Source organism: Ahaetulla prasina, chromosome 5 (assembly GCF_028640845.1).
Source record: "Ahaetulla prasina isolate Xishuangbanna chromosome 5, ASM2864084v1, whole genome shotgun sequence".
NCBI classification, from domain to species: domain Eukaryota; kingdom Metazoa; phylum Chordata; class Lepidosauria; order Squamata; family Colubridae; genus Ahaetulla; species Ahaetulla prasina.
Window position 1 is genome coordinate 122,011,728 of NC_080543.1, and position 25,252 is coordinate 122,036,979.

The window sequence follows — 25,252 nt, forward strand, 5'->3', positions numbered from 1 at the left end:
GCCAAGTGGGAGGAGTCAAGCGGCGAGCCACGCCCCCCGCCCTTCCCGATCGGCTGGATTCTCGACGCTGCGCAGCTTCCGCGATGCAGCCCGTCACGCCGGGCGAGGCGGGGGGAGCCTGGGCGGCTGCCCCGCTGGGGACCCTCCCGCAGGACCTGCTGGCGGAGCTGGTGAGCCTCCCCCTCCCCTTTCTTGCAGACCCCAGAGGGCGAGGGGGGGGGTGTCTGCCTTTCCCTCCCCCTTTTTCCTGCCAAGGATCCGGGTGGGAGAGGGGTTTGGCGCTTCCTTTTGGGGGTCCCGCCGCCCTCCACAGCCCCCTCTTCTCGGGGTCTGCAGGAGGGGCAAGGGGGAGGCAAGGGTCTCCATCTGCCTTCTTTCCGCAGTGCCAGCGAGCCGTGCAGCGGTTGCAATCCGGGAGGGTCTCTTTCGATGCCCCCCAGATGTGCCAGGTGAGCGGGTCGGCTAGGGGGCAGAGCGGGGAGTGGGGGTGAATGGGTGGGTGGGGTCTATAAGGACCGGCCCCCCACGGCTGCTTTCTTCTCCTAGAGGTGCCTCGCGGCCGGCGTGGAAACAACTCCAGCCGACCTGTGCCAGGTGCTTCGGATCCTCATCTGGCTTTTTGGGTAAGTCTCCTCCCTTCCTTCCTTCTCTGCCAGCCAGGTGTCCCTGCCCCTTATTTTGGGCCATTGGACCCTTGGGGGAAGGGGAGGAAGATAGGCATCCACCCCCTCCTTTTGTGGGGATGGGGAGGGGAAGATTGATACAAATTGCTGGGGGGAAAAATATCATTCAAGAGGCCAATCTGATTTGTTTCGGTTTTTGGGTGGGTGGGGTGGGTTGTCTTACAGCACAGCAGCGAAAAATAAACTCTCCACCGAAGAATTTTCCGCCGAATTAGGCAAAAGGTTCGGTTTTCTGCCACAACAATCTGGCCAGGTCATCCAGCAGGTGTGGAAGGAGAAAAGAGAATCTCTGGTGGGATTGGAGGATGCAAAACCCGTGGCAGCAGCCGGACAGGTAAGGAAGACAGGAAATTAAAAGTGCTACATATCAGATGGGTCTCCTTCAGTGGTGAAATCCATTTTTTTTTACTACCGGTTCTATGGGTGTGGCTTGGTGGATGTGGCTTGGTGGGCGTGGCAGGGGAAGGATACTGCAAAATCCCCATTCCCTCCCCACTCCTGGGGGAAGAATATTGCAAAATCTCCATTCCCACCCCACTCTGGGGCCAGCCAGAGGTGACATTTCCAAGTTCTCCAAACTATTCAAAACTTCTGCTACCGGTTTTCCGAAGTGCTCAAAATTTCTGCTACCGGTTCTCCAGAACCTGTCAGAACCGGCTGGATTTCACTCCTGGTCTCCTTCCTTGTTCCTGTGCAAATATCCTTAGGTTTTATTCCCTCAACAACTGCCCTGTTCGGGCCCCAAACTTCCTAGGGATCTTCCATGGTGGTGGGTGGATTATAACCAGTGCCTTCCCAGGCTTGTTCCAGCACTACAGGTAGTCCTCAACTTATAACAGTTCCTTTAGTGACTGTTCAAAGTTACAGCAGCCCTGGAAAAAGTGATTTATGACCGTTTTTCACACTTAACGGCTGTTGCTGCATCTCTACGGTCACGTGATCAGAATTCAGGCTCTTGGCAACTGACTCATATTTATGACCGTTGCAGTGTCCCGGGGTCATGTGTGATCTCCTTTTGCGACCTTCTAACAAGCAGTGGGGAAGCCAGATTCACTTAATGACCGTGTCACTAACTTAACAACTGCAGTGATTCACTTAAAAGCTGTGGCACGTAAAACGGCGCAGAATTCACTTAACAAATGTCTCCCTTAGCAACAGAAATTTGGGGTTCAATTGTGGCCTTAAACCGAGGACTTTACCCATAATCTCTGACCCCTCCTGCCTTCCTAGAGGAACAGCTTCAGCTGAGACTAGAGACCTTGAGGCTTTTCACGGAGTTTGGGAATCTAGACTTTTTATAATCGTGTTTGATTATTTTTACAAAAATGCCATCTCTTCTGAAATTGAACCCATCGGATATTGAAAAGCAACAGGCCAGTGTAGAAAAAAATATTTTCCAATTTCATCCCCAGAACGACAATCCTGTGAATTAAATTAATTTACTGCACCTGTGTATGGTTTGCCAATTGCACAGTAGCAGATAGGACAGCACTCCAGAGGATTAGAATAGAATAGAATTTTTGATTGGCCAAGTGTGATTGGACACACAAGGAATTTGTCTTGGTGCATATGCTCAGTGTACATAAAAGAAAAGATACCTTCATCAAGGTAAACACTTAATGATGTTCATAGGGTACAAATTTAACAATGTTAGTCATAGAGTACAAATAAGCAATCAGGAAACGATATCAATATAAATCATAAGGATTACCAGCAACAAAGTTACAGTCATACAGTCATAAATGGAAGGAGATGGGTGATGGGAACGATGAGAAGATTAATAGTGCAGATTTAGTAAATGTTAACGTCATTGCCCAGAGGATCATTGGTTGCCCTCTCCCCTCTTGGAAGAGCTTTATAGCTCCCACTGCCTTAAGAAAGTTCAAAACATTCTTAAAGATCCATCTCATCCTGGGCACCTTTTTTTTTTTTGGAACTATTACCATATGGCAGACGGTACAGGATAATAAAAACAAGGACAAATAGGCTGAAAAACAGCTTCTGTCCCAGGGCAGTAACTATATTGAATTCTACGGTATAGTGCAATATTAATGCAATATTGGGTTTTCAATTTCAATTATATAGAATGTGAAGGATGTGTGTTTGTGTTTTTATTTTTATAGTTATAATGTACACTGAGGGTGGCATTAAATTTCATTGTACGATGTGCAATGACAAACAACTAAACTAAACTAAACTAAACTAAACTAAACTGGTCTGATAGTGTAGGGACTAAGTCCTTGGATGAGCTCCAGGGCTGAAGGTCTCAGAGTGGGTTGCTCCGCATCCTCCACTGATGGTGATTCAACTGCATTGATGGTGATTCCTCAACTTACAGGTTCGCTTAATGACTGTTCAAAGTTACGACGGCACTGAAAAATGTGACTTAATGGTTTTTTTCCAGTTACCACCTTTGCAGCATCCCCATGATCATGTGATCAAAACACAGATACTTGGCAATTGGTTTGTTTGCTTATTTATTTATTTCACTTGTTGCTGGCAATCCTTATGATTTACATTGATATATTGATCATCAATTGTGTTGTAAATGTTGTACCTTGATGAACGTATCTTTTCTTTTATGTACACTGAGAGCATATGCACCAAGACAAATTCCTTGTGTGTCCAATCACACTTGGCCAATAAAAAATTCTATTCTATTCTATTCTATTCTTCATATTTATGCGACCAGTGGTGAAACCCAAAACTTTTTACTACCGGTTCTGTGGGCGTGGCTTGGTGGGCGTGGTGTGGCTTGGTGGGCCTGGCAGGAGAAGGATACTGCAAAATGTCCATTCCCACCCTACTCCAGGGGGAAGGATACTGCACAATCCCCATTCTCTCCCCACTTCTGGGGGAAGGATACTGCAAAATCTCATTTCCCACTCCACTCTGGGGCCGGCCAGAGGTGGTATCTGCTGCTTCTCTGAACTGCTCAAAATTTCCACTACCGGTTCTCCAGAACCTGTCAGAACCTGCTGGATTTCACCCCTGTAATGCGATCTCCTGGCAAGCAAAGTCAATGGGGATACCAGATTCGCTAAACAACTGGGGTTACTAACTTACCAACTGCGACGCATCACTGTGGCACGAAGGTTTTGTAAAATGCAACAAAACTCACTGAACGAATGTCTCGCTTAGCAACAGAAACGTTGGGCTCAATTGCGGTCATAAGCCGAAGGCCGCCTGTAACTCAAATGTTCATTTCTTCCGTTGCAGCTGGTTGATTTTCAGTGGAAGCTGGGAATCGCCGTGAGTGCCGACAGCTGCAAATCCTTGAAATCGCCTTGTGTTACGGTGGCGTTAAAAGTTGCCGATGGTTTGGGGAACGTCACGTGCAAAAGCTTTGAAATGACAATCTCTCAGTTTCAGGTTGGTAAACGGCCCTTCCTGATCTCTGCTCTTTTGGAAAAGCATGCCCCGTTGTGTAGTTGAACGCTTTGTGGCAGAAATAGCTTCCGTTAGTTGAAAGTCTATGGAGATTCTCAGTCATCCAGGTCATGGTTGTCCCAAAGGTGCTTTTTCAGGAGGCAACTGGACTTTCTGGATTTTCTTTAAATATATTTCGCTTCTCATCCAAGAAGCTTCTTCAGCTCTGACGGGATAGTGGGGAATGGAAGGATTTATATTCCTTCCAGACAGCTAGTCAGTTGCATCCTTTTAGAGGGTCGTTGAAGCCCTTGGAGGTTTATCTGTGTCCTCAGGGTCACCTGAGTGGTGCTCCTGGTTCCTGTAGTCTGCAATTTTTTCCTCTATAAATCCATTCCTACCCTCACATCATTCAAAGGCCGTTCATCCCAAATTGTGTAGCTAAAGGTCTGTAGAGATTCTCAGTCATCCGGGTCATGGTTATCCCAAAGGTGCTTTTTCAGGAAGCAACTGGACTTTCGTGTTGTTTAATTCTTTCATTCTCCACTATCCTGTCAGAGCTGAAGAAGCTTCTTGTTTGAGAAGCGAAACGTCTTCAAAGGAAGGGGGAAAAAAACCACAAGAAAGTCCAGTTGCCTCCTGTAAAAGCACCTTTGGGACAGCCATGGATGACTGAGAATCTCTACAGCAGCGGTTCTCAACCTGTGGGTCGGGACCCCGTTGGGGGTCGAATGACGATTTGCCAGGGGTCGCCTAAGACCATTGGAAATATGGGAAGTATACTTGTGAGTCGAAGAATCGCGCTCCAATGGTTGACTCCACAAGCCAGCTGCAGGCTCTTCAAATCGCTAGTCGAATTCGGCTTCAGGCGCGATGAATTAAAAAAGAGAGAAATCTTTGCTCTGATGTCTCCCTCTCAAGCCAGCTGCAATCACTCCCGATCGCTAGCCTGATCTGGCTTCAGGTGCCATAAACTTAATAGGGGAGGAGTCTCCGCTTTAATGCCTCCGTCCTCAAGGCAATCGCAAGCAGTTCAGATCGCTAGCCAGTACGGCTTCAGGCGCGATAAATTCAAAACGAAAATAATTGTATGGTTGGGGTCGCCACATCGTGGGGAATTGTATTAAAGGGGTCGCAGCACTATAAAGGTTGAGAACCACTGCTCTACAGACTAATAAAGCCCTAGCTTCACATCTTTTCAAAACTCTTGTTTGTTTGTTTTTTCTTTTGAAAAGGTTTCATTTCTCATCCAAGAATCAGAGCTGAAAAAGCTTCTTGGATGAGAAGCAAAACGTCTTCAAAAGAAGAAAAAAAAACCCCAAAAGTCCAGATGCTGGTTCTTGTAGTCTGCAATATGTATTTTTTCTCGCTTCTCATCCAAGAAGCTTCTTCAGCTCCAATTGGATGGTAGGCAATGGAAGGATGTATATTCCTTGCAGATTGTCGTGTCCCACTCCTCCTCTGATGGCCGGGTCGGGGAAGTCCGTATCAAGCGTGGCCACAAAGCCTCTGCAGCTTTGCCAAAGTTCTGTCAGAGTTCTCAGGGCAGGCAGGAGTCCAAGATGTGACTTCAACAATCCAAATTAGACTTTGCCTGACTCAAAGAATGCCAGAAAGCAGATCCTTTATATAGGCCATGGGGTGTGGCTCCATGACTCAGCACTTATCCAGGCCGGCCCCTCCCTTCCTTTTGCTGACGTCGCCTCTCCATTCTCCGTAAGCGTGGATCCCTCCACACTCCAGCTGCCGGCAATTCCAGCTCGGGACTGGCTTCATACTCCTCATGTTCACATGCTGTGGGGGAGGGGTTTATTTGCTCAGTTTGTCCGGGTATGGTGCCAGGACTGGGGGCTGAAGGCATGCCAGGCCATTTGTCTTGCTCAGTCTGTCCGGGCATGGTGCCAGGACTGGGGGCTGGAGGCATGCCAGGCTGTTCGTCTTCATTATCCGTCTTTGGCTGAGATAACAGGAGATGAGAAGGGCCCGGCTGCGGAGAGGGGGGCGAGCGAGGCACAACACAGACATTTGCATTCTTTTAGAGACTCCTTCAGGCCGCTTGGAGGTTTATCTGGGTTTACAGGATCACCTGAAAATGCGTCTATCTCAAACTGAAGTGCAAATGGTTCCTGTAGTCTGCATTTTTTTTTCTTTTTTTCCCCCTGGAGACCCATTCAGACTCCCACACCATTCGAAAAAGCACCTTTGGGACTTGAACGCAGTTGCGGTGGGCTTTGCAATGTGGCGCGTTGCGTTTAAGGCAAACATGCAATAACTCAGGAGTGGTGCAGTGGCCTAGAGGTGGCGTTCTGGCCTCACAATCAGGAGGCTGTGAGTTCGATCCTAGGCAGAGGCAGATATTTATCTCTCTGGGCACAAGGAGAATGTATCTCCTGAACAAAACCCCACATTGGCGACAGGAAGGGCATCCGGCCAGTAAACACTCCGCTAGCTCCATTCAGTTGTTCAGACTCCACCCCGCAAGGGATTATGGGGTCCTTAAACCATGATGATGGTGATGATGATGGTATAACTTAGCCCTTGGTTGGCTGCAGGGGTGAACTGCTCCCGGTTCGGACCGGATCACGTGATCCGGTAGCAATGGGGGGGCGGGTAGTTTGGAGAACCAGTAGCAAAAATTCCTGCCCCGCCCCTACCGCCCACGCCTCGCTGTTCTTCTTCTCTGTCCCTGAAGCTTTCGGTGGTGATACAGTTGCAAACAGCCTTAAATGACTGCCGCGGCGCTTCAAAGGGCCGCACTACAGCTGATCAGTGCTGTAGGCAGCTAGTAGACCGGTGCCTCTATTTTTAAAGAAGGTAAACCGGTGCGCTCCCAAGTTTTGTATACGTTATTATTATTTATTATTATTGGCCATGCCCATTCAGTCACCTGACCACCAAGCCCGCCCACCAGTTAAGCCACGCCCACAGAACCAGTAGGAAAAAATTTTTAAGATTTCCACCCCTGGTTGGCTGCCTAAAGAAAAGGAATGAGGCGTGTGTTGACCATGTGTGCACGTGTGGCACGCTGCAGCGCACTGCATCTCTAGAGTGAGATTTTGAGCGTGAGCAAACTGGGGCTTGTTGGTGTTCCCTCGATGGCACTTTATTTCTTCTTTCGTTTTTTCCCCTTTCAGAATTTCCACAGCCAGTTCAAGGAGATGGCAAGCGTTCTGGAGACATTTTGAACCACTCCCCTTGCCGATCCTAAAAGGTCGTTCTACAGAATGATTCTCCGGAAAGAGATGCAGGCTGATTCTTCTCTTGGGGTTTTCACCGTGACGTTCTCCAGCTGAAGAGCTGCAAACTCTCCTGCGTTGAGTGAAATTCTCCATACCAGTCCTCCTCCTGAAAGAGACCTGCTGTTTCACCCCAGAATTTAGGTGGAACCGATCTCAGCCACTCAGAAGAAGACCAGAGGAGTGGCTGCGTAGGAGGAGCAAATCCTATCATGTCCTGAGAATCCTGAGCAAATCCTATCATGTCCTATCATGTCCAATCCTATCATCCTATCATGTCCTGCCCAATATATGCCTTCCTTTAAGGCAGGGGTCTGCAAACCCGGCTCTTTTAAGACTTGTGGACTTCAACTCCCAGAGTCCTGGGAGTTGAAGTCCACAAGTCTTAAAAGAGCCAAGTTTGCAGACCCCTGCTTTAAGGTCTTCTTCCCATCTCTGCAACTAGAACAGTATTTGGGAAAGCAGTGATGCCATCACCATCTGGAACTCTGCATGGAAAATCCTAAGGATCTAGAAGGCAACCTTCAATTTCCTTAATAAAAGTTTGGGAAATGTGTGAGGCTGCTTTTTGTGTCTCTCGGCTGCCTTCGTTCTGCCAACTTCGGGTTGGGTGTTTCACACTGAAGGTAAGGACCCTTCTTAATCACAGGTCCAACCTGGTGTTTCAGACTTAAGTCAATTGATCACCACATTGGTCAAATTACATAACACCCTAAACCCAGACATAGAATGCCAGTTTGGTGTAGGTGGCTGACTAGAACCTAACTGAGTGTGAATTCTAGTCCTGCTTTGGCATAAAACCAGATGGGTTACCTTGGGCCAGCCCCTCTCTGTCAGAAGAAGGAAGCAGAGGGAGGGAGGGAGGAAGAAAAGGAAGAGGGAGGGGAGGAAGGAAGGAAGGAAGGAAGGAGGGAGGGGGAAAGGAAGGAAATGAAGAGGGAAGGAAGGAAAGGAAGAGGGAGGGAAGGAAGGAAGAAAAAGGGAGGGAAGGAAGGAAGGAGAGGAAGAGAAGGAAGAGGGAGGGAAGGGAGGAAGCAAGGAGGGAGGGGGAAGGAAGGAAAGGAAGAGGGAGGGAGAGGAAGAAAGGAAAAGGGAGGGAAGGGAGGAAGGAAAAAAGGGAGGGGGCAAGGAAGGAAATGAAGAGGGAAGGAAGGAAGAGGGAGGGGGGAAGGAAGGAAAGGAAGAGGGAAGGAAGGAGAGAAAGAGGAAAAGGGAGGGAAAGGAGGGAGGGGGAGGGAAGGAAAGGAAGAGAGGGAAGGAAGGAGAGGAAGACAGGAAAAGGGAGGGAAGGAAGGAGAGGAAGAGGGAGGGAAAGGAGGAAGGAAGAAAGGGAGGGGGGAAGGAAGGAAAGGAAAAGGGAGGGAAGAAAGGAAGAAAGAACAACTGGAAAACCTTGCCAAGAAATGGCCCAGGCAGTTGTCAGGAAACACCACTGATTCAACGGGACAAAAGCGGGATGAAAGGCATGGGTTTTTTTTGTATAATCACCGGTGTGATTTTTTAAAATAACAGTTAACTGAACAAGAAATTATTTGGCTCACGGTCTTTGGTGCCAAGAACAGGGTTCCCTCTGTTATTGACCAGCTGTTGCCATTGAGTTATTTCCACCAAAGCGGGGGAAAAGAAGAAATTTTCAAGGTGCAAGAGAGCATCTTTGTGTTTTTAGAAAAGCAGAAGCTCTATTCTTGTCACGAGGTTTTGTTTTGCTTTTTTCATGAACCATAAATAAACACCTGCCGAAAGCCAAGATTTTGGTCAGCAGAAACAGCCGGGTGTGGCTGGTCGGAGGCAGGTGGGCAGGCAGGAGTTTTGAGTTGCTGCAACAGGCAGGCAGACCCTTGGATGGTGTATCTCCAACCCACCCACCCACCACCCCAGTCCTGGACAAATGACCCAACAGATACTTTGTCATGCTTCTCACCATCTAAATGCAAAATTCACTGGGCTGGCACTTTCTCCTCTGTGCCCTTGAGAATGACTTCCGCAGGCAGCAAAAGACAATTGGATTAAAGCTGAAAAGGACGGAGGGTTGAAAAATTAAGGACGAGGTTTGGGAAATGGAGCAGGATCCAGATTCTGAGATGGGAGAAAAGCAAATGCCCCAAGGACTTTTCGGTTCCAGCTTTCAAACCAACACCAGCTGCAACTTCTAATTCAGGCTTAAAAGTGGTTTTGTTCCCCTTTCAAGATAATATCTTTTCTAGAGGGTAGGTAGAAGGTGAGCTCAGAGTTTCCCTCCTTGGAGTTTTTTCTCTGAAAACTGATAAGGAGTGGATTGAGGCATTGGATTTTATCACCTACTTGCTTGGCCTAGGCCAGCTTTGTTTTTGGTTTTCAGTTGCTTTACACTGTTCGGCCTTGACGCTGAGTCACATAAGTGGCTTTGGATATTATAACACAAAAGCAGGTCCTTGTATGTTTAACATGACTGAAAAGTTACCCCATCTGTTTCCTTCCTTCCTTCCTTCCTTCCTTCCTTCCTTCCTTCCTTCCTTCCTTCCTTCCTTCCTTCCTTCCTTCCTTCCTTCCTTCCTCCCACATTCTACTGCCCCTCCTCTCCTCCCTTCCTCTCTTCTTCTGCCCCTCTCCTTCCTTCCTTCCTCCTACTGCCCCTTATTTTTTATTTATTTTTTATTTATTTATTAAATTTTTATACCGCCCTTCTCCCGAAGGACTCAGGGCGGTGTACAGCCAAAAATAAAACACAAGATATATACAATTAAAAACAACATTTAAAACATAGCAGATTATAAAAGGCTGATAATTAAAAATTTAGATTTAAAATTTTAAAATATTAAGAAAACCCCAAATTAAAATTCTCCCTCTCCCCTTCCTTCCTCCCTCCCTCCTTTCCCTCCCTTCTGCTGCCTCTCCTTCTTTCTTCCCTCCCCAATTCTACTGCCTCTCCTCTCCTCCCTCCCTTCCTCCCTTCTACTGCCCATCTCTCTCCTTCCTTCCTTCTTCTCACTGCCCCTCTCCCCTTCCTTCCTCCTTCCTTCCCTCCCTTCTACTGCCTCTTCCTTCCTTCCTCCCACTGCCCCTCTCCCCTTCCTTCCTTCCTCCCTCCCTCCCCTGTGACCTCCCTCCCCCATTCTACTGCCCCTCCTCTCCTCCCTTCTTCCCTCCCTCTCTTCTACTGCCCCTCTCTTGCTCCTTCCTTCCTTCCTTCCCCTCAATTTTACTGCCTCTCCCTTCCCTTCTTCCTCCCTTCTACTGCCTCTCTCTCATTCCCTCCTTCCTTCCCCTCCCTTGTACTGCCCCTCTCCTCGCTTCCTCCTTCCCTGCCTCCCTTCCATTCCTTTCTTCCTCCCTCCCTCCTTCCCTCCCTCCCTCCTTAGAGCTGAGAAGCGTGGCCTGAGAACAAAGGCCTAGTTCTTCCACTGCCCATTCCCAGTGGCATACTGAGGCATTGTGATGACCGGGCATTCATTGAAGGATAGGAGATTCAGGGATGCAGCACCCACCCTTAAAAGTCCTGGCTCTTTGTAGCCTCCAATTCCCCCCCCTTAAAAAAAAGAGACCAAACTTTTACATTTAAGATTGGAAATTAAATAATTGGCAGGTGTTTTTTTTAAAGGGATTATGTTTCATAGCTATCAATGAAGCTTGTCATGAACCCATCTGCAACGCATCTGTTAGGAAAGAATTCAACAGTCAAACACAAACGCTAGTAAACCTATTAACTATAACTCTATCCAAGAAACAAGAGGCAATAAAAACACATTAAACTTGGGAAAACACCAGGTTCCGCTGGCCCTATAGCTCAGGAGCATACACAGTAACTTGTTATAAGATCTGTGGACTTCAACTCCCAGAATTCCTCAGGATGCCGGCGGAGGAATGTCGGGAGTTGAAGTCCACAGATCTTATAAGAAGTTGTTGGAAGTTGAGAAACGCTGCAAAGCATTTGAAAGAAGGATTGTCCCAAGCCGCAGAAAACGAGAGAGGCAAAAGGGTTTGGTGCCCCAACGGTGCTGGGAAAAGATGCATATTTGATTTTTTTTTTTTTAAAAAAAGCATTTTTATCTTTAACCCAACAACGCCCGGTGCTTGCAGGTGTCTGGCGCGGAGAGCACGCCGAGGTGTGCACGCCCCTCTCCCGACGTCTCTGCAAGAGAATCAGGTGTTTGGCCTCTCTTGCACCTCCGCCAAGCAAGGCGCAGCTCCTGAGAGTGCACAGCTGCCGTTTCCCAGGCAAACGCGCAAGTGGTGGGGCTGCCAGCAAGCCCGGGCATGTATCCTTCGCTGTTATAGACGCAACCCCGGGCGAGTCTCATTGAGTTCCAGCCCGGAGCACCTGGCCCAGCGCCGGGATGGGTAGGGAGCGGAGATCCAAAGCATTTTCAAAGCGATTGCCTTGCCCTAATCGATGTATTTGCATTTTTAATTAGCGGACTCTCTTAATTCTCAGGACATAAAAGCTTGCCTTCAGAAGTTGTGGGAGCTTCTTTACTGGAGGCTTTCAAGAAGAGACTAAACTGCATCTGTCAGAAATAGTTTAGGGTCTCCTGCTTGGGTGGGGGTGGACTAGATGACTTACAAGGTCCCTTCCAATTCTTCTCTTCTATATTCTCTTCTCTTTAGATAAAGAGATAAGATAGATATGGAACAGCTTGCCTTCAGAAGTTGTGGGAGCTTCATCACTGGAAACTTTCAAGAAGAGACTGGACTGCATCTGTCAGAAATGGTGTAGGGTCTCCTGCTTGGGCTGGGGGTTGGACTAGATGACTTACAAGGTCCTGTCTAACTCAATTTTTCTCTTCTCTACTATATTCTCTTCTCTTATATAGAATAGATTTTTTTCTTGGCCAAGTGTGATTGGATGCACAAGGAATTTGTCTTGGTGCATACGCTCTCTGTACATAAAAGATACTTTTATCAAGAATCATAAGGTGCAACACTTAATGATAGTCATAGGCTACACATAAGCAATCAGGAAACAGTATCAATACAAATCATAAGATACATATTATCTTCTATATTCTCTTCATACATAGAAGAGAGAGAGAGAGAGATAAGATATGGAACAGCTTGCCTTAAGAAGTTGTGTGGGCTTCATCACTGGAAGCTTTCAAGAAGAGAGTGAACTGCTATCTGTCAGAAATGGTGTAGGGTCTTCTGCTTGGGCGAGGCGGTTGGACTAGGTAACCTAAAACAGGGGTCTCCAACCTTGGTCCCTTTATGACTTGTGGACTTCAACTCTCAGAGTTCCTCAGCCAGCTTTGCTGGCTAAGGGATTCTGGGAGTTGAAGTCCACAAGTCTTAAAGGGACCAAGGTTGGAGACCCCTGACCTAAAAGGTCCCTTCCAACTCTTATTATTCTGCTCTGTTCCAGCGGAGGCTACCCACGCTCTGCATTTAATGCAAAGAGAAGAAGGGCTGGTTCTTGTGGGGCCCCCAGAAGTGGGGTCTCTCCAAAGCTCTCACTGGGGAGAAGGCTCCTGCTCCAGCCCACCCACCTTGGCTGTCTTGCCTCCATTAGAATAGAATAGTCGAAAGGGACCTTGGAGGTCTTCTAGTCCAACCCCCTGCTTAGGCAGGAAAGCTTCCTTCCTCCTTGGTCCATTCTTTTTTGGGGGGGAGGGGGCAAGTCCTCCCCCTTTCCAGAACAAGCCTGGCAGGCTAAGAATAAATAAGAAAGCAGCGCCCGGCACTCTTTTTTATTTTCTTTTTCTTTTTTTTTCTTTTCCAAATCTCGGGACTTCCTGCCGGCTGAGCAGCAAGGACGAGTCTGCGGAGCTGGGGAGCCTCCCCTCCCGCGCCCAGCAACGAGGTCTCCTCCTAATTGGCCCGGCAGCTTCACCCGGGGAGGGAAAACGGGAGCGCCGTCAGAACTGGAACACCCAACACCGCCAGCCGCCGCCGCCGCCGCCGCAGCGAAAGGGGCAGGAGGGAAGCGCAGGCACCGCGGCCCCCTTTCCACAGCGCCAGCCCTTGGCTTGGCTTGGCTTGGCTGCCTTCCCGGCTGGGCAGGGCGAGGAAACCGGCCACCCTCGGCGGACGGAGGAGCCGCACCAGCCTTGCGGAGAGCGCTGGGACACGCTGGGGTCGGCGGCTCAAGAAGAGCTCCTTGGAAGGAGCCGCACGCCCGAAGGAGAAGCGGGGGGGGAAAGGCGCAGCGAGGCGCGCGTCCGCAGACCCTGCTTGCCTGCCTGCCTGCTTGCGGGTCCGTGCTAGCGGCCGTGGACGCGTGGCTGGGCGAAGCCGGAGGGCTCGGAGGCGCTGCGGAGGCCGAACTCCGGTGCGCGGCGCCCGCGGGAGTCAGCCAACGGCTCCGGAGCCCCGATGGAGACGGCGCCCTTCCCGCACCCTTTGGCTCCAGAGCCCGAACCCGGTCCGGTTCCCGCTTTTGGATCGATCCGGCCGGGAGGCGAGAAACGCTTCCGACTCTTTTACGTAGGTTGCACCAGCCTGGACCGCCGTGCCACGCTGCCCATGTTGCCCTGGCTGATGGCCGAAGTCCGGCGGCGGAGCCAAAAGCCAGAACCGGGCGCGGCACCGGCTCGGGAGGTGTTGCTGCTGCTGGGTGCGCCCACCCTGCGCTGCGTGCCCTCCTCGTCCGGAGGTGTCCCCGGTTCGGCCGTCTTCATCTTCGAGCACAAAGCCCAGCACATCTCGCGCTTCGTCCACAACAGCCAGGATCTCACCTACTTCGCCTACCTGATCAAGGCGCAGCCAGACGACCCCGACTCGCCCGTCGCCTGCCACGTCTTCCGGGCTACAGACCCCAACCAGGTATGAGCGTGGGGAAGTGGGGGGGGGGTCCATCGGAGACGGGACCAGAAATGGGGGGTGTGCCTTGAGGTCTTCAGCACCCCCCACACACACACCGTCTTCCAGGCGGGGTTGTTGTGGCCTTCTGATCTTTTATCTTCCCAATGTGGTTTTTGGTTTTGTTTGTTTTGTTTTTGGCCAGCATCCCTGGGGAAAGATTACTACTACTAGTTTTCTCATTGTTTCCATCTCCTTCCACTTATGACTGTATGACTTTGTTGCTTGTATCCTTATGATCGATACTGATATTGACTGTTTCCTGATTGCTTCTTTGTAGCCTATGACTGTCATTCAGTCTTGTATCGTTAAGTGTTAAATTTGTACCCTCTGACTATCATTGAGTGTTGTAAGTGTTGTACCTTGAGGAAGGTATCTTGTCTTTTTACATACGCTGAGAGCATATGCACCAAGACAAATTCCTTGTGTGTCCAAACACACTTGGCCAATAAAAAAATTCTATTCTATTCTATGCCTGGGGAAGGGTTTGGGGAAGAGAGAAGCTGGGGCTGCTGTGGAGCAGACCCCCTCCCTCCCCCCAGTTATAGGTGGGATGAGGAGACTTGAAGGTGGGCTACTAATCCCAGATGGGTGTGGGCTTAGATAGCAGGATGACCTGGATGTGGAGTCTTGGCCAACTGTGGCTGATTCTCCCTATGGTGTTTGTGGGCGGGGGGGGAGGGAAGAAGAGGGAAGGAGGGGGGATAGCCCTTGGATGGAGAGAGCAGGCGTTCCCAGGTCTCTAGGCCAGGACTCTCCAACCTTGACAACTTTACGACTTGTGGACTTCAACTCCCAGAATTCCGTGCGCTGGCTGAGGAATTCTGGGAGTTGAAGTCCACAAGTTGTAAAGTTGCCAAGATTGGAGACCCCCTGCTCTTGGCTAGATGGGAACATGGCAAAACCTTGTTGGAAGAAGGCAGGGGAAACTATCTTGAACTGTTGCCCGGAAGGTTGGATACAAACTTATCCATGTGATCCCTGAAATCAGACACGCTGGAAGAAAGTGCCTTGAGCAAGGTAGGAAGCCCCTGTGACCTCTTTAACCTGCTGGATGAGCAGGAAGGCAGAGGGGAATGGCAGGTCCCATTGAGCTTGGTTGAGTGGCTTCACACACTTCCGTATCATTTTTGCCCTAGTCTCACTTGGACTGCAACTCCCCTTCCTCAAACTGAAGTATGACTGGGCTTCTGATCACTCTTGCTTGCCTGTAACTCTGAGCCCAAGAACCATGGAGGCAACTTCTGACAGGAACCTTTTGGTTTTCCGGCCGAGTATCCCAACTTGCTGGCATATGAGATCTTCCTTCCTGTGGAAGCCCTCACATGCCAGGAGCTTGGTGAACTTTGTTGAAGGAGGACCGTCTTGAATTGGAACTGAGATGTTTTGGTCCTTTCTCCTGGTTGAGCCTATGAAAGATGCCTTGCATTAGAATATCTCCTAAACCAGAGAATCCTTCAGATGCTGTTGACAGATTAACAGAGTTGGAAGGGACCTTGTAGGTCATCTAGTCCAGGGGTCTCCAACCTCGGGAACTTTTAGCTTGGTGGACTTCAACTCCCAGAATTCCCAAGGTTGGAGACCCCTGATCTAGCCAAACTTCCCACCCAAGCAGGAGACCCTACACCATTTCTGACAGATGACAATCCAGTCTCTTCTTGAAAGCTTCTAATCTTTTAGCTTCCCAATTTGTATTTCTCTGGCTAGCATCCCTCAACTTCAACTTCTGAAGGCACCTTCAGCTTCTGAAGTTGTTTCTTTGGTTGATGGTTCTCACTGTCAGAAAATTTCTCCTTACTCCTCGGTTGAATTTCTCCTTGATCAATTTCCATCCATTATTCCTTGTCTGGCTTTCAGGTGCCTTGACCCCACCCCCCTTGTCTTTGTGGCAGCCCCTCAAATATTGGAAGCCTGGTATCATGTCTCCCCTGGTTTCCTTAGAGAAGCAGAAAGGAGCTACATCTTGGAACAGACTGAGAAGGATGTCTCAATTGTGGTTTAGAGGTGGCCTCTGCATATATTCGAGTAGAATAAATACAGAATAATGGAAGGGACCTTGGAGGTCTTCTAGTCCAACCCCCTGCTCAAGCTGGAAACTGGTGGTGAAATCCATTTTTTTTACTACCGGTTCTGTGGGTGTGGCTTGGTGGGCGTGGTATGGCTTGGTGGGTGTGGCTTGATAGGCATGGCAGAGGAAGGATACTACAAAATCTCCATTCCCACCCACTCCAGGGGAAGAATACTGCAAAATCCCCATTCCCTCCCCATTCTGGGGCCAACCAGGGATAGTATTTGCTGGTTCTCCAAACTACTCAAAATTTCTGCTATCGGTTCTCCCAACTGCTCAAAATTTCCGCTGCCATTTCTCCAGAACCTATCAGAACCTGCTGGATTTCACCCCTGCTGGAAACCCTATACCATTTCAGACGAATGCTTGTCCAATCTCTTCTTAAAAACCTCCCTGCAACTTCTGGAGCCAAATCGTTCTACTGGTTAATTGTTTTGACTGTCAGGAAGGTTGCTTCTCTCCTTGATTAGTTTCCATGCATTGCTTCTTGTCCTGCCCTCAGGTACTTTAGAGAATAGGTTGACTTTCTCTTCTTTGTGGTAGCCTCTTAGATCTGGGGTCCCCAACTCCCGGTCCATGTACTGACACCAGGCCACGGCATTCCCAGCAACCAGGCCTCACATGCAAGCAAAGCCACATCTGTTGGATACAAGCAGCATGCAAAACCACACCCACTCCGGAAACCATGGAACTGGTCCCTGATGCCCAAAACATTGGGGGGCCACTGCTTCAGATGTTTCAATATCTATCACACCTAGTCCTTCTTTTCATTAGACTACACATACCCAGTTCGTGCAACCATTCTTCATGTGTTTTAGCCTTCAGTCCCCTAATCATATTTGTTTATTTGTTTATTTCATTTTATGTGTCAAGCATGTATAAGATAATAGATATAAGTATAAATACGATTATGAATACAGGAAATGGATATGGATAAATGGGGACAGAAGGACAGGGACGGTAGGCACATTGGTGCTCTTATGTATGATCCTTACAGACCTCTTAGGAATGGGGTGAGGTCAACAGTAGATAGTCTAAGGTTAAAGTTTTGAGGGTTGGGGGATTAGTAGAATAAATACAGAGTAATGGAAGGGACCTTGGAGGTCTTCTAATCCAACCCCCTGCTCTGCATTCTTTCTAGAGTCTCAACCACTTTTTAATATCGTGATATTAAACTGGATGCAGTATTCCAACGTCAGTTCCACAGGTCTATCTGTCCTGGTCCATTGAGAGCAAGATGGTGGCATTGCCTTTCTGTGATAACTTTCAGGATCTGTTTGCTGCTCAGGGTTATGTACAGAAAGAAAGGCAGATGGGAGGAAAGATGGGTTTGGGGAGTGGCTTTTTTTTTTTATGACTTGAGGAAAACAGCTGAGTTTCAGCCTTCTGACATGGAGTCATTGCAGGAGAAGCAAGCTGAGGTCCTGATTCTTTTTCTGGAATAAAATCAGACACGTGAACTGGTGAGCGTAGAAAGGAACTCTATTGCCTTCCCTTTTCTCATAACTGAACCCACAGTTAAGAGCTGAGAGAGAGAGAGAGAGAGAGATGGAAAAATATTCTGGGGAACAATTCAAGTTGCCCTCAAATGCTTCTGTATCCCAAAATATCACTTCCTTTTTTTCCTCCTTTTTTTCCTTCCTTGATAAAGTCCTTTAATAGCACACCAGGCCTTTCTGCTTGAGGAGAGCCTGTATTTAGGATAGGAATTCGCCTACGGGGCTAATGTAATGCATATCCATATGTCTCACCAATTCCTCAGGAAAGAGGCATGAAAGATCAGCGGTGTGTGACAAGAGACAAGAGGAAGAAGGGTGAGACTCTTGACCTTTGGAAAAGAAGCTTTTCCAAAAAGAAAAAAGAAAAAAAGTTTTTGGAAAAGAATTTTCTTATTTCCACCAGAAAAATTCTGAACCAGCTATCGAATGAAAAGAAAGACTAGAGTAGGGGTCTCCAACCTTGGCAACTTTAAGACTTGTCTGGGAGTTGAAGTCCACAAGTCTTAAAATTGCCAAGGTTGGAGACCCCTGGACTAGAGGGTGACATGATAGCAATCTTCCAATATCTAAGGGGCTGCCACAAGAAAGAGGGGGCCAACCTATTCTCCAAAGCACCTGAAGGCAGGACAACAAGCAATGGATGGAAACTAAGGACAGAATCAAAGTAGAACTAAGAAGAAATTTCTTGAAAGTCAGAACAATCAATCAGTGGAATGACTTGCTTCTGGATGTTGTGGATGCTCCAACACTGGAGGTTTATAAGAAGAGATTGGTTGGTCATTTGTCCAAAATGGTAGAGGGCAGGGGTGTCAAATTCAAGGTTCACAGGCCAGATCCGGCCTACCGGGTGCTTAAATCTGGGCCGGCCTGGAAACAGGGAAGGACCGGCCCACAGTGCAACATCTACTGGCCAAAATGTGGCATTGGGGGGAGCTTTGCGAGGCCCCCCGTACCCCGTTTCGGCTGGCAGGGTGCTGCAGGAGGCCATCCAGGCTGAAAATAGGGTATGGGGGGCCTCACAGGGCCCCCCTGTGCCCCATTTTGGCTGGGAGGGTGGTATAGCAGGTGTCTATCCTGTCTCCCCCACTCCCGGCCAGCCTGCGGTGGAGAACTACAATGCTGATCCAGCCCTCCCAAGAAATCCAGTTTGACACCCCTGGTATAGTGTCTTCTGCTAGAGCAGGGGGATGGACTAAAACAGGGGTCCCCAACCCTGGTACATATACTGCCACTGGTCCACAGCATGCCAGAAACTGGGCTGCACAAACAAGCAAAGCCCCATCCACGGGATACAGGCAGCACACAAAACCACGCCCCCTTGGGTCCACAGAAAAACCTCTCTCCATGGAAACGGCCCTTGGTGCCCAAAAGGTTGGGGACTACTGGACTAGGTGCCTTCCAACTCTCTTATTCTGTATTCTGTTAACCTGTACATTATTTTAAGGTGCCATTTAATGGAAGATCCCTCAAGACATCCCCTGACAAATGTAAAAAGGTAAAGGTTCCCCTCGCACGTACGTGCTAGTCGTTGCCAACTCTAGGGGCGGTGCTCATCTCCGTTTCAAAGCCGAAGAGCCAGCGCTGTCCAAAGACATCTCCGTGGTCATGTGGCCAGCATGACTCAACACCAAAGGTGCACGGAACGCTGTTACCTTCCCACCAAGGGTGGTCCCTATTTTTCTACTTGCATTTTTTACTTTCTTGCTTTCAAACTGCTAGGTTGGCAGAAGCTGGGACAAGTAATGGGAGCTCACCCCGTTATGCGGCACTAGGGATTCGAACCGCTGAACTAGCGACCTTTCGATTGACAAGCTCAACGTCCTAGCCCCTGAGCCACCGCACCCCTTTGACAAATGTACCCTGAGCTAAAAGAACAGGAACCAATAAAAAAATGCTCGGCTTCTTAAAAAAATTGTTTTTTGGGGATGCTGGCTCAGCAAGTTATTGCTTTTATTTTTAGCCGTGCAAGCACACCACCAAAGTCAATTTCCCTCCCATAACAAAAATAAATAAATAAATGGAAATAACAACAAAAGCAAACAAAGCGACATGGAAAAGTGCACACAGGAACGACTCCAAGCAGAACTGTTTTTATATAAACAAAATCTTGGAATCCAGGCACTGAGTCCTACCTCTTGTTCGCTGGGGGATCCCAAGGGGAGCATCCAGGATGGATGGCTCTGTATCCTTTTGTTTTATGGCACCCAGGAAGGGGACTCTCTCTCCTCTCTCTCCTCTCACCCAGCACTTCCTGAAATTCTAACCCAAGTTTCCCATGTTCTTGAGATTGAAAAGATCATATCCAGCAGTGGTGAAATCTGAACTGATTCACTGGCTGCGCAATGCACACCACGCAACAAATGTGAGGTGTGCATGTGCAGTGCATGCCAAAAGAGGGCATGCGGTAAGTAGAACAGCACATGGGGGGTGGGTGAGTGGGTGATCAGTTGTGGTGCGCGATCTTTTTTTTTTTTTTACTTTTAAAAGCATTGCTTTTAAAAGTAAAAAAAATAATCCTCTGACGATCAGGCAACTTAGCTGGAATCGTCAGAGCCTTTTTAAAAGCATTTTATTACAACCTCTTTGGCCAAAGAAGTTGTAAAAAATGCTTTTAAAAGTTAAAAAAAAAAAGGCTTTGACGATCGCGTAGCTCAGCTGGGCATAGGCGGGGGCAGGGAATTTTCCTACCGGTTTTCTGAACCACCTGCCACCATTGCTACCGGATCAAGTGATCCGGTCCGAACCGGGAGCATTTCACCCCTGATATTCGGTTGGTGATAAACCTTTCCTTGCTTGCAAGCTTCATCCCAAGTTCTTGGCGTACCTTTATTTTGCAGCTGGAATTGATGTCCATATTTTTAAACGTCTCTGATTCCAAGTGAAGAATTTATTTTAGTTTTCCACTGTTTTGCAATAACAGATTTGGCAGCTCTGGGCCAAACTCTCAAATCCCTTATTTATGTCGCTGAAGAATCATCTCAAAGAAACCATCAATTCACTTAGGATTCCTGCATTCGGCATTCAGAATTGGAACTTCTTTGAAATTGCTCTGGTAGTTTGAACATGGCCTGTGCAGATTCTCCTGTGGCTGCTTTGGCCTTGCGGTGCTCTAACGACAAAGAGGTCGAGGGTCAAGGGGCAGCTCTGGATCTTCTTCTCCCCCAGGATCAATGGTGAAATCCAATTTTTTTTTTACTACCGGTTCTGTGGGCGTGGCTTGGTGGGCGTGGTGTGGCGTGGTGGGCGTGGCAGGGGAAGGATACTGCAAAATCTCCATTCCCTCCCGACTCCTGGGGGAAAGATACTGCAAAATATCCATTCCCTCCCCACTCCAGGGAAAGGATACTGCAGAATCTCCATTCCCTCTCCACTTCAGTGGAAGTGTACTGCAAAATCCCCATTCCCTCCCTACTCCTGGGGGAAGGATACTGCAAAATATCCATTCCCTCCCCACTCCAGGGGAAGGATACTGCAAAATCCCCATTCTGTCCCCACTCCTGTGGGAAGGATACTGCAGAATCCCGATTCCCACCCCACTCCAGGGGAAGGATACTGCAGAATCTTCATTCCCACCCCACTCCAGGGGAAGGATATTGCAAAATCTCCATTCCCTCCCCACTCCTGGGGCCAGCCAGAGGTGCTATTTGCCAGTTTTCCGAACTACTCAAAATTTCCGCTACCGATTCTCCAGAACCTGTCAGAACCTGCTGGATTTCACCCCTGCCCAGGATGCCTTCATCCCTGCCCTGGGGGCTTTGGGCCTGTTTGCTGTTTGGCCAGGAGTTTCCGGAACAAGTACAAGGAAGGCCAGAGGCAAGCCTGGAGCCTGTCCTTCAGCCTTGGTTGATGGCGTGGAATGGGTGATGGCTTTCTCTATCTCAAAAGGAACGGGACAAAAGTCCATTATCATCTCCCTTAGAAAGGTGAGAGAAGTTTGTTTGGACATGGGGACTTTGTACAATTAATTATAAAGTCCTAAGAACAGAGCTTGGTTTTGCAGATTGCGATATTTTGGTCTCCTGTGTTTCCTAGTGAAAGGGATGCGGTGGCTCAGGGGCTAGGACCAATCGAAAGGTCAGCAGCTTAGCGGTTCGAATCCCTAGTCCTGCCGTGTAACGGGGTGAGCTCCCGTTACTTGTCCCAGCTTCTGTCAACCTAGTAGTTTCGAAAGCACGTAAAAAATGCAAGTAGAAAAAATAGGGACCACCTTTGGTGGGAAGGTAACAGCATTCCGTGCGCCTTTGGCGTTGAGTCATGCCGGCCACATGACCACGGAGACGTCTTTGGACAGCGCTGGCTCTTCGGCTTTGAAATGGAGATGAGCACTGCCCACTAGAGTGGGCAAGGACTTTACCTTATGTTTCCTAGTGAAGCCCATCTATGGAAAGTGTTCTAGGACACAGAGACCCTTGAGAGCTGCAAGACAATTTCAGTCCAGGGGGCCTGAGGTTGTTTCTTTTGGGGAGAAGGGATAGGAACAAAGCTGGAACAGCATTTCCAAATGCTTCAAAGCATCAGGAAGCTGCGGCAGAAATACCCTAAACCATGGACAGTTTCAAGGATGGAAATTGTGTTTAGGGACATTCTCCGATGTACCATAGAACCCTACAACCAAACTCTTAAAAGTTTTGATCCCAGTTAAGCAAAATAAAACAATGCAGGAACCCTTAATAAAAAAAAGTTCCCATTTCCTCTGCTTCACTTCTATTTTAAATTCTGTTTGGAGAAAGCCTGCTCACTCACAGCATTGGGCTGAGGAAGGATAAGGAAGAAACAAGTTTTAGGCAGAATCGGGAAAAAAAGAGTTCAGATCTTTAAATTTCAAAGCTTGGCTAAGTTAAGCATTGAATAAAGCTATTTAATATTTAAGCATTCCAATAAATGATGGGTTCCAATTGAGTTCCAGAAAAACATCTACTTCTGCTTCATTGACTATGCTAAAGCCTTTGATTGTGTGGATCACAACAAATTGTGGCAAGTTCTTAAAGAGATGGGAGTACCAGACCATCTCATTTGTCTCTTGAGAAACCTGTATGCGGGTCAAGAAGCAACAGTGAGAACTGGACACGGAACCATTGATTGGTTCAAAATTGGGAAAGGAATTCGGCAAGGCTGTATACTGTCGCCCTGCCTATTTAACTTATATGCAGAGCACATCATGAGAAAGGCGAGGCTAAATGAATCAAAAGCTGGAATTAAGATTGCTGGGAGAAATATCAACAACCTCAGATATGCAGATGATACCACTCTAATGGCAGAAAGCGAAGAGGAACTAAAGAGCCTCTTGATGCGGGTGAAGAAGGAGAGTGCAAAAGTTGGCTTGAAACTCAACATTAAGAAAACTAAGATCATGGCATCCGGCCCTCTCAATTCCTGGCAAATAGATGGGGAAGAAATGGAGGTAGTGACAGGTTTTATTTTCCTGGGCTCCAAGATCACCACAGATGGGGACTGCAGCCAAGAAATTAAAAGACGCTTGCTCCTGGGGAGGAAAGCTATGGCAAATCTAGACAGCTTACTAAAAAGCAGAGACATCACCTTGCCAACAAAAGTGTTTATAGTCAAGGCTATGGTTTTCCCAGTTGCAATGTATGGCTGTGAAAGTTGGACCATAAGGAAGGCTGAGCACCAAAAGAATTGAGGCCTTTGAACTGTGGTGCTGGAGAAGACTCCTGCAAGTCCCTTGGACTGCAAGGTGATCAAACCGGTCAGTCCTAGAGGAGATCAATCCTGACTGCTCTTTAGAAGGCCAGATCCTGAAGAGGAAACTCAAATACTTTGGCCACCTAATGAGAAGGAAGGACTCACTGGAGAAGAGCCTAATGCTGGGAAAGATTGAGGGCAAAAGAAGAAGAGGACGGCAGAGAATGAGGTGGCTGGATGGAGTCACTGAAGCAGTCGGCGTGAGCTTAAATGGACTCCAGAGGATGGTAGAGGACAAGAAGGCCTGGAGGGACATTGTCTATGGAGTCGCGATGGGTCAGACATGACTTAGCAACAACAACAACCTGCCTTATTAGATGATACTCAAGATATTCAAGAGGTAAACCAGGTTGCACCCAAAAATGTTTGGGGACAAATTCCTTCTGGGTTAAATCTCAGGGGCTTCAAGGCTGAAGGAAATTTGGAGAGGGCATAAAAGCAGTGGTAATTTTACTCTCTCTTCACAGCTCAGTTTTCTTTTCCTATTGGGGTGTGGACTGAGTCTGCAGAAGGTGCCGTTTACTAATCCGTAATTAATCCATTGCTATAATAACTCCCTGACGTAGTTCATTAATTTTGTCCTATTTTATCACACACGTTTTGAATCCCTAATTCCCTTATTCGGTCTTCTGTTTTCTAGAAAAACGTATGTTTCATTTTCAGATGAAAGTGTATGTTCATTTCTTTGAACGTTGTATTAAATTACGTAACTTCCAGCAGCCAGAAATAGAGCAGAAATAACAGTATAACAGAGCTGGAAGGGACCTTGGAAGTATTCTAGTCCAGTGGCCCCCTTTTGGGCAGCAGGGGCTGGTTCCATGGAGAGAGTATTTTTTTCCTCTGGAGGGGGTGTGGACTGGAGGGGGTGTGGTTTCGTGTGTTTCCTGCACCCCGCAAATGGGGCTTCCCTTGTTTGTGCGGTCCGGTTTCTGGCATGCTGTGAACTGATGGCAGTTCCCGGATCAGGGTTGGGGGCAGGGGTGAAATCTAAAAATTTTCCTTACCGGTTTTGTGGGTGTGGCTTAATTGGTGGGCGTGGCTTGGTGGTCAGATGGCTTGGTGGGCGTGGCCAATAACAATAAATAATAAAAATAATAAAGTATAAAAAAACAATAAGAGGTACCAAAAACCAATTTTCACAACACAACACAACACAACTGACTCACACACAATATAAAAGCAGCTGTACTTCACACTTCACACAGCCACAAAAAGCTCGAAAACCAACTTTCACACTTTACACACACACAGCTAATACACACACACACACAATATGCCACATATAGCTTTCTGAGATTTTGTGTGTTTGTGTAGGTAGAGTGAAACGCTACAGAGAAACACCAAATCTCAGAAAGCTGCACAAATATTTTATTTTATTATTTTATTTTATTTTATTTTATTGGGGACTTCAAATCCCAGAGTTCCTCAGCCAGCAAAGCCAGCCAGTTGATCACCGAGGAAATAGATTAGCTGAGCGATTGATTCTGTCTGGCTGAAACTGAAACTGCTTTGGGGCTGGAAAAAGAGCCATGCGTTCATCAGTAATCAGGTAAGTGCCTTAGAATCTCTACTTTTACTTGTAGAAAACATGTTTTCTACAAGTAAGAGTACAAGTAAGGTTCTGCTGTTTTTTACTTTTAAAGGCCTGTTTCGGCTGAAGCAAAACCGGCTTTTAAAAGTAAAAAAAAAACAAACCTCTGCAGATGGTGTGGCTCCGCAGAGGCAAGGGGGCGGGGCCAGGGATTTTTGCTACCGGTCCTCCGAACCAGCAGCCGCCATCGCTACCGGATCGCGCGATCCTGTCCGATCCGGGAGTATTTCACTCCTGGTTGGGGGGGACCTCTGTTCTAGTCCAACTCTCTGCTCAAGTAGGAAACCCTATACCAGTGATGGCGAAACTTTTTGGCACCAAGTGCCAAAAAG

At 48.0% G+C, this 25,252-nt stretch overlaps 3 protein-coding genes across 6 annotated transcripts in view; all 3 read left to right on the forward strand.

The window, feature by feature from the left end:
* The first annotated feature begins 11 nt into the window (after positions 1 to 11).
* COMMD6 (COMM domain containing 6) lies at positions 12 to 7,644 on the forward strand. 2 transcript variants are annotated; one of them, XM_058186440.1, is made up of 6 exons: positions 12 to 170; positions 384 to 449; positions 547 to 623; positions 849 to 1,017; positions 3,903 to 4,055; positions 7,187 to 7,642. In XM_058186440.1, the coding sequence occupies exons 1-6, from the start codon at positions 84 to 86 to the stop codon at positions 7,235 to 7,237; spliced, it is 603 nt and encodes a 200-aa protein (XP_058042423.1). In that variant the 5' UTR covers positions 12 to 83; the 3' UTR covers positions 7,238 to 7,642. The 2 variants fall into 2 exon arrangements, with proteins under 2 accessions (XP_058042423.1, XP_058042424.1); XM_058186441.1 differs by having other exon boundaries at positions 36 to 170; positions 854 to 1,017; positions 7,187 to 7,644.
* Positions 7,645 to 8,691: 1,047 nt separating this feature from the next.
* LOC131199978 (uncharacterized) lies at positions 8,692 to 13,465 on the forward strand. The gene is made up of 3 exons (XM_058186265.1): positions 8,692 to 8,706; positions 11,206 to 11,411; positions 13,009 to 13,465. The coding sequence occupies exons 1-3, from the start codon at positions 8,692 to 8,694 to the stop codon at positions 13,463 to 13,465; spliced, it is 678 nt and encodes a 225-aa protein (XP_058042248.1).
* Positions 13,212 to 25,252, forward strand: part of TBC1D4 (TBC1 domain family member 4) — a 145,011-nt gene continuing 132,970 nt past the window's right edge. Inside the window, exon 1 of one of the 3 annotated variants that reach the window (XM_058186687.1) lies at positions 13,212 to 14,023. In XM_058186687.1, coding sequence (XP_058042670.1) covers positions 13,574 to 14,023 — 450 coding nt within the window. In that variant the 5' untranslated portion in view covers positions 13,212 to 13,573. The remainder of the gene's footprint in view (positions 14,024 to 25,252) is intronic. The other 2 variants (XM_058186688.1, XM_058186685.1) reach the window with 2 other exon arrangements.